The sequence below is a fragment of the Marmota marmota genome, unplaced genomic scaffold (genome assembly GCF_001458135.2).
Source record: "Marmota marmota marmota unplaced genomic scaffold, marMar, whole genome shotgun sequence".
Lineage (NCBI taxonomy): Eukaryota > Metazoa > Chordata > Mammalia > Rodentia > Sciuridae > Marmota > Marmota marmota.
Window position 1 is genome coordinate 3,981,592 of NW_026000136.1, and position 8,320 is coordinate 3,989,911.

Below are 8,320 nucleotides of genomic sequence, written 5' to 3' on the forward strand. Positions count from 1 at the left end.
AGGAACCGCTGCACTGTTTGTCATCAGGATTAGATTACAGAGAAGCTGGTGCGCTCAGCATCCCGGGATGCAGTGTCAGGCTGCGTTATAGGAGCTTTAACAAGTAAGAAGCAGATGAAGCAAAGTATAGCTGCACTCAGTTGCCACTTGACAGGCTGTTTGCAGTCAGTGTCCCAATTCTGCAGCTTGCTTCATATGAATATTCTACTTAAAGCCCAAAATTCAGTCTGTATCTGAACATTCTGGGACACTCGGGCTCCACCCTATGTGTCCGAGGGATTCCTGTGTGGTCCGGGTCAGCAGCAGCAATGGCACTCACAACACTCAGATGTTATATTCCCCCGAGTCTCAGAGTGGACTCCAGTGGGATGTGCCAAGTGGGGAAGCAGCAGCTGCCCCTCCCCACCCACCCCAGCTGAGAGGATGCGGGTCCTACTCCCGAGGAGAGCTGGGTTAGTGCTTCTCCTTTTAAGAGTACTTACAGTCTGGAGGAGGCTCTGAGACTAGGGCACAACCTCCCCAGCCTCACACCCTTGGAATGCCACCACTGGCCAGCAGCTCCCAGCCTCACACTTACCAGAATCTTCTGGGAGCTTCTAAAACATAAGCATCCCAGACCTCCAGGGCCCTGAGTCCCACCCAGGAATCTGCTCTTAGGGCTGCACTGACTATTCTGAGACAGCCTGGGTTTGCTCACTCATTCCAAGTCTACTGGGGAGAGAAAACGGGCAGATGTGACTGGCCCCTTGAGAGGTCAGGTCTAGAGCACAGAGTGGAGATGTTGGGAGCCTAAGGGACAGGGCAAGACAGCACATGTCCCAAAGCCAGGGTCCCCACATCCTGTCAGGACCTTGAAGAAGAAACTCTACCTTTCTCCCTTCTTGAGCTTGAAAGGCTGCCTGGCCACCATGGGGACAGAACCAGAACCATGTGGGCATGTCTAGGTGTGGGTGGCCTCCTATTCTGGAGACATGAGGGGCCTGTGGGGTCCCCAGGGTCTTAGAGCCCAGATGGGCCTGGTGGGCTCTGGCCCCTCCACATGGCTCCCTGAGGGGCTCAGGAAGCTCTCAGGACCCCTGGAGAGAGGCCCAGGAGGGGGCAGTGTCTGGCAGGATCCTCCACCCTGCCTTGGCCTCCATCTTTTTAGCAATCCTTCCAATGACTTATGTCAACCCAGAAGACCACAGAATAGCTTGCTTGAAGACAGTGAACACAGAAAACATGGGGTAAATGTTCTTACGGAAGCTGCTGCCTTGTTTTATAAAGATAACAGTCACCCCTCAAGAGGACTGAGCCTCAGACTTCTCGGGATGCAACTGTCCCTGGCAGGGTTAGGGGGTGGCCAGGTCTTCACCGCTGGGGGAGGGTACATGGAAATGGAAATGTTGGGCAAATACGCTTTGGTGCAGCGGCAGTTCTGGTACCCCCACAGTCCTGCCAGTGGCCCCAGTGGCCTCCCTCTGAGCCTCCCTGGGGTTCAAGGCTCCCTTCTCCCTGGTCCTTTCTCTTTGGTCCATGGCAGCCTACATCTTGGACGCACAAAGGCCACGGCTTGGGGACTTTCCTGCCCTATTGCACCTCTGTGTTCTGCACCCAAAGTCACAGGCAGATCCCAGTGGGGTCTTGTGGGTGGCCATGTGGACCTCTTCCAGAGTGATACCTTGCCCAGGGCAGTGGGAGGAAGTGGAGAGGGCAGGAAGGAGGGACACCGCCCCACACACTCCAGTGGTGTTGCTGTCCCTCCTCCTGGTCTCTGCCTTCTTCCTCCAAGCTCCTCTGCAGCCATCACCCCCACCCCACGTGGCTTTCCATCCCTGCTGCATCCCCTGTCCCCTCTCACACTGTCCCTCTCCCCCAGGCCTCTGACTCGGACTACGAGGACCCGCTGCCCAAGCACTCCTTTGTCAACCACTACATGAGCGACCCCACCTACTACAACTCCTGGAAGCGGAGGCCCCCAGCGGCGCCACACAGGTACGAGGCAGTGGCGGGGGCCGAGGCGGGCCCGCACCTGCACACAGTCATCACCACGCAGAGCGCAGGTGGCGTGTACACGCCCGCAGGCCCCAGCGCCCGGGCCCCGCTCACCGGTTTCTCCTCCTTCGTGTGACATGGGCGCCTCCATCAGGGTAGAACCACCGCGGACCTTCCGGAGTCTATTTTTGTTAAGACAATCAACTCTGATAACTGAGCTGAAGTTTTTGTTTAAAAAAAAAAAAATTCTGATAAGCGATGATTTTACCTACAAGTGAACACTAGGTTCCACTTAGGAAGGTTTTTTTATGGCTTTTTGTAACATCGCTGCAGGAAGCAGGTTTCTTTGTTTTCTTTTCTTTTTAAGAGAAGGTATATCTCCCTGGTGCCCTGGTGTGGCACCGCCAGCCCCAGGCGTCTCCATCCTCCAGGTCACCTGGGGAGGTGGGTCAGGGGCAGAAGAGCCGAGGGCCAGGGGAACAGAGCTCAGGCCTCTGTCTCTCTCTACCTCCTCTCCCAAGAACCAGCCAGCTCACGTTCTCCGTGTTAGGATACCTTCGGCCTCCTTGCTCACTCCTGGGGTGTGGAGAGCAAACCTGGGCTCCAGCTTGGTGACCCCCCCACACACCCGTGTCTGAAATGCTCTCATTCTGCAGATTCTAGGCAAGGAATCAGCTTTAAGGTCTCAGCAATGGGCAGGTGATTGGGAGGTGGTGTCCCCTGGCCCCATTGTGGCTCAGCTGGGCACGCCGTCACTCCGGTGGTAAATTATTCTGGGGCTTTCCTTTCTCCCCTCCTTTCTTTCAAGCTGATAGTGCAAGAACAAGAAGCCCTTCCCCCTACCCCAGGCTCTGGAAGCCCCTGAAGCCCGTGCAACTGGGTCTTTCCCGTGAACACACAGCACACGGCCAACCCTGCTGACCAAGAGTGAGGTGGCGTTTGCAGAATTGCTTGTCAAAGTGTAGGAAGTGTGCATTGTTAACCAGAGTATTTTTTAAATCTTTTTATCTTTTTTTAAAATATGTCACATGAAATGAATGCGTCTTTGCTGTCTCCGGGTGCCTTTTTATTAATATGTTCTGCTTTGTACATGGGAAAGACGAGAAGCGATAGTGTCTCCAAATAAAGCAAACCCACTCTGAGAAACCGGGCCCCGAGTCACCCCGTGTACCCCAGGCCACTCCAGGCACGTGGGAACAGTCCTTCCGTTCGTCCTCCTGCCACCACGGGCTGCCCCCTGCTTCTGACCACCGGTGCTGCTGCCCTCCCCATCCAAGGCCAGCTTTAAGCCTTAACAGGTTTTTCGGGGAATTTTTTTTCTGTAATTGTCACTCGTTTGTTCTAATTTTTTTAAGCTAAATGAAAATAGTCTGAACTACTTTGGAAAATATAGAGTCCAGACCACAGCTGTGCCTCCAGCCAAACTTTGACTTTTCCAACAGCTAGCTCGGTTGCAGGTGGCCTCTCTCAGCCTGGGGACCTGTCTGGGTGTGACCAGAGCGCTACTGGTTCCAACTGGCATGTGTGTCCCGGGGCACCTGAGGGCCCCACATCCTCACTCCTGGGCAGAGTACAGCGTACACAGGATTAGAGGCTCTTCCTTCCACACACCCCCCATGAACAGCAGGACAAGGTGGGGCACTGTCCTCCCAGGGACCTCAGTGTGCTAAGAGTGCTAACCAGCTGGGCAGGTCCCTGGCCGGCGCCACAGGAAGTCAGTCTCATGGCCAAGTGTAGAAAACATGGTCCCCACGTGGCCATTTTCTCTCTGCCCCTCTGTGGGGCAGAGTGTAGATGTTGTCTTGATCCTCTGCTTTGAAGGTTGCTGGGTGTGACCCAGGAGACCAAGGAAAGTTTTGTGTGGAGTGAAAAACCCTTTTCAGTTTTTCCAAAATTGAGAGTGTGGAAAGTTCTCCCTCTCTCCTCTGCTTTCTCCCTGCCTTCCTCCCTCCGCCCTCCCTTCCTCCCTCCCTTCCTTCCTTCCCTGCGCGGAAGGGGGAATATTCTAAACCAAAAATCCTAGATGCTCTGCCCAAAGCCACTTCTGCGTGAGAATCACCGCCCCTAGTCCACTGGAGGGGCCACCTCGGTGGACAGAGCCACCTCCTTCCTCTTGCCCCAGAGAGGGTGAAGTGGATGGAGATCACATTCAACCACTTGAACTTCTTGGGAGAGAATGCTCCAGAGAACCAGCCCCTCGCTGCGCACTTTGCTTCCTTAAGCCATAAGGACATTGCTTTAATTAACGGGAAAAGTGTTGAGGACAATTTGGTCTGAGATGTGGCTTTGCTCTTCGGTTTTGTGACAACATGACACTTGTTTTAGGCTCATCTTTCCTGTATCCCCTCTACTTTCAGTGAGGTTTAAGGCTGCACTGACGCTGGGGCTGCTGATGGACAGTGGTCAGTTGCCACAGTCACGCCTGTCACCACCAGGGACTGTGTCTCATGTGAGCCACCTGCACCAAAAAAGCAGGGTCTGACCTCCCAGAGCAACCTGTGCATTGAGAACTATCCATTCCTAATCGCTCATCTTTAGGGAGGGGAAAAAATTCACACAAGAGGAAAATGGACATTGGATCTAAATCTCAGTTCTGAGAATAAGCAAAAATTGTAACCAAGGGGCACAGCGGTTGTTCTCTGTCCTGTGGTGCTGAAAGGTGCATTTCGCAGGTGCCTTGGTGGCAGTAGTGCTGTCTCCCCACAGAAGTCTCCAGTGCCCTTCCCTGTGTGGATGGTGCACTTGGCACGGGAGGGGCTGTGCTCTGGTTGAGATGCATGGTTTGCACACAGGATCCCCTCTCCACCTCGGGTGCCAGGGCATAGGAGTCTGGAGAGGGACCCAGGGCTGAGCTGTAGTCTCCTCGGCCTCCTGTAGGGCACACTCTGAACCAGCTGACCTGGACAGCCCTTCCTGCCCACCTTCCCTTCCTTGTCTTTCCCGCATTCACTTAAGGCGCACTTCATTCGATGCCCCAGTGAAAGAAGATGTGGGGCAGCAGGGTCTTTCCCACCGTGAGCCCCAGGGGGAGACAGAATCGCAGTGGCCGCCACTTCAGGCACCCTGCAGCCCACGAGGGTGGTGCTCACTCTGCTAACTTCTTTGACTGCTGTGCTTGTCTGGATCACAACTGGCCCAAAGCATGGTGTGGTGCCCGCGTAGCAGTTGCTAGCATGGTTTTTCGTTTGTACGTGTTCCTGCGCACTGTGAAGAGCACCTGGGTGACCTCGATCCGCCAGCACAGGGCCCAACCCGAGGTGAGGACGTGGGGAAACTCGTGAACAGAGCTGGTCTGCACGGCTGCCTCCTTCCAGACTCACCTTCTGGCTTGAGAAGAGCCCGGGGCAGTCCTGATATTTTCCCTACAGCATTACCAGAAGTTGTGCTGAAAACCAGACCTCATTAAAAGAAACAGAAATAACCCAACAACATGTAGGAAGGCAGAGAGAGGTGCTATGGGTACGATTTTTAATAAAAACGTTATTTTGTTCCTTAAGTGCTTGTGATTTTCTTCAAGTATTGATGAAATGACCCCTGGGCTCTTTAGGAATATCCCTGAGGTCTAAGGTTGTAAATTTGACCACTGAAGTTCAACCCAGATGCTGTTCTGAACCACACACATGCGCACACATGCTCACTTCCAGGACCCACCCCTGCTGAGAAGCAGGTGTGCAAGGGCTTCGGGCAGTGAGACTCCCCCAGCTGGATGAGGTCAGAGAAAGGCCACAGAGCTCCACGGGAGCATCCTGACCCGTGGCAGCCAGAGCCTGCTCCCTGAGCCGCCCCTGAATGGACCAGAAGCCACCTAACTCCACACACCCTGTGGTTATGTCCCCAAAGACTTTAACAGGTGCTGGGGCAGGAGGGGGAGGGGGGTGGAGAACAGCTCCTGACCAATCTTGGCCTTGTTGGGTGAAGGGAGCTTGAGGAAGATGGCTTCCTTGCAGCATCCAGTCTCCCAAGAGGGCCTCACGGGCTCAGGGCTGCTCTGAGGGAAACAGGACAAGCGAGGCCATTTCTCTTCTCTACAGAAATGGGATTTCAAAGACATCTGCCACCCCCAGACTTCTGGAAGCCACCGTGCCAGGGCCAACAGGAGAGGGTGCAGCTTCACAGCATGTCCCTTCCCTGCCCGACTTAGGACCAATTGGTCCTTAGCCCTGGTGTGTTTTAGCATGACCAGGAGCAGTTAGAACTCCCAAGGCCCAGGCCACGCCCAGACCAAGTGAGTCAGACTCTCAGGGCTTGATCCCCTGGTGACTTCACTGCAGCTCAGGAAGCCAGGGGTTCAGAACAGGTAGCCAACTGCAAGGAGGAGGGGTCGCTGGAGGAAGAGGGTCCCCAGTTCCTGTCTTACCAGCCCTGCCCATTAGCTCCAGACGCAGTCACTGCCACAGAGGAGCCGAGGTAAGAGCCCTTCGTTTCTCTCTCTTTTCCCCACCACTGTCTGCCTGCACCATCCCCCATCATGCAAAATTAAAATTTGCCCATTTTCCATCATCTTCAGCATTTCAGAATTTGTAGCTGTCGTGTAAAAGGCAGATGACAGTATTCAACGCGTGCCACGTCCCGTGTTCTTTGCAGTTGTTAATCCATAAGTTTCCCAGCAGGGTGCTGTGAGGTAGGTGGGGTTGGGGGGCCCATTTTATAGATGAGGAAACCTACCCAAAGAGGGGATGCCACTGATCTCAGGGGAGCCAGCTGCAGGGGGCAGATCCAGACCCAAACCTGGGCAGGCGGGATGGAGCTGCAGAGCCTGGTCCCTATGTCCCTAACTGCCCCTCTACGTTGTCCAAGAAGCTGTTGCTTTTGCCTAAGAGTTCCTCAGACACACAGACAGTTGCCCTGGAGAAGGCACGTGGTGCTCCAGTATGTGATGGGTTCCGAAGGTCCCTCCTCCTCCATGGTCCTCGAGGAGAGGAATGCCTGTCTTAAATTGGCCTGGGTTGTGCAGAGCCTTGTAGCTATTATTATTATTATCATTATTATTATTATTTTAATGGGAAACCTTTGAAGTGCAGCCATTTGTTAGAGAGAAAGCCAGACCCCATTATCTTGTTGGATGGCAGTTAGATAAGGGGACCTCCAGGAGAGGGACTTGACTTAGGTGAGCACTCCAGCAGGGCTGGGGGAAGCATTGCAGGTGGGGGTCTTAGTGTAGCCTCTGGGACTGACCAGAATGTGTCTGTTTATGAATCAGGAAGGGCACAGGAACAGGAGGTGCAGAAGCCTCCAGCTTCAGACCTTGTTGGGGAGCATTTGGATTCTTGGAATTGGGCCCTGCAGAGCCCTTGGTCATCTTCCTCTAGCCCCCAGTGTCTACATTGGACATCCCGTGGGCTGGACCTGTGGGACCTCCATCTCCATGAGTTTGGGCTTCCTCTGGAAGGGACCCAGGCTCTGGCTGTCTCTCGTTTGCAGAGAACCTAAGACCTAGGTTCCTCAGGACTCTTGGCCGGAAGGGCACAGCTGTCCTTAGCAGAGCACCCTGAGCCCAGCTTGGCTCCAGGGGCCAAATTTGTAACAAGGAGGGAGCTCATTTGTGCATGGGCTGCCCACCACCCATTTCTCTTGACCAATGGCACTCTCAGTACCTCTGAGGAACTCCTCCCCCCCACAGGTGACACTATGTGGGATAGCCTTTTTAGGGGACATCTTCCAGCCTAGGAAGCAGCAGGTGATTCAAGATGGGCTGATGGAGCAAGTGGTGCCCCTCCTTGGACTGTTAGGGGAAGAATAAGGCAGAGGCTGCATTGAGGTGTCCCCCCAGCTTCCCAGAGTGGCCTCTCCTTCTTCCAGTTTCCAAGCTCAGATTCTATCTCCTCAAGAAATCCCTTTTGCTGAATTTAGCCGAGATGTCCACCTGCTTGTAACCAGAGGTCCTGCTTCTTGCACCTCAAGGAGACCCCACCCAGCCTGGGCTGTGAGCACAGCTGGGTCCCGCCCCTCAATTGGGGAAGGCCATGGGGAAGGCCATAAGGACTGTCCTCAGGCACTGGGACAGTCCCTAGGAAGGCCTGTCAGCCCTGGAGCAGCAGCCTTGCCCCCTTTCCTTGGGCCTAGAAGAACAACATAATACAGTGAGCGTGCTCCCCAACAGAGCATGTGTCCCCCATGAAAGAGAAGATTGAGCAGCCCAGCAGCGGCCTCCTCCGTTGTGCACTGAGGGCCAGCCTGGCACCTCTTCCACAGAGTGAGCATTTCCAGAGCAAAAACACACTCCATAAAAATCAAGCTGTTTGAATGGCCCCAGCCAATCAGGGGCTCAGCTGCTGTGGGCCAGCACATTCTGTGCCCACCAACACAGATCTTTGGGGTTGGCTCTGGTAAATGATCACAGAACAAT

General features: G+C 54.4%; 1 protein-coding gene across 4 annotated transcripts in view; it reads left to right on the forward strand.

The window, feature by feature from the left end:
* Sdk1 (sidekick cell adhesion molecule 1) overlaps positions 1-5,470 on the forward strand; it is a 521,957-nt gene extending 516,487 nt beyond the window's left edge. For all 4 annotated transcript variants that reach the window (XM_048785279.1, XM_048785280.1, XM_048785281.1 and 1 more), the window contains one exon: positions 1,859-5,470. In XM_048785279.1, coding sequence (XP_048641236.1) covers positions 1,859-2,110 — 252 coding nt within the window. In that variant the 3' untranslated portion in view covers positions 2,111-5,470. The remainder of the gene's footprint in view (positions 1-1,858) is intronic.
* The last annotated feature ends 2,850 nt before the right edge of the window (positions 5,471-8,320 follow it).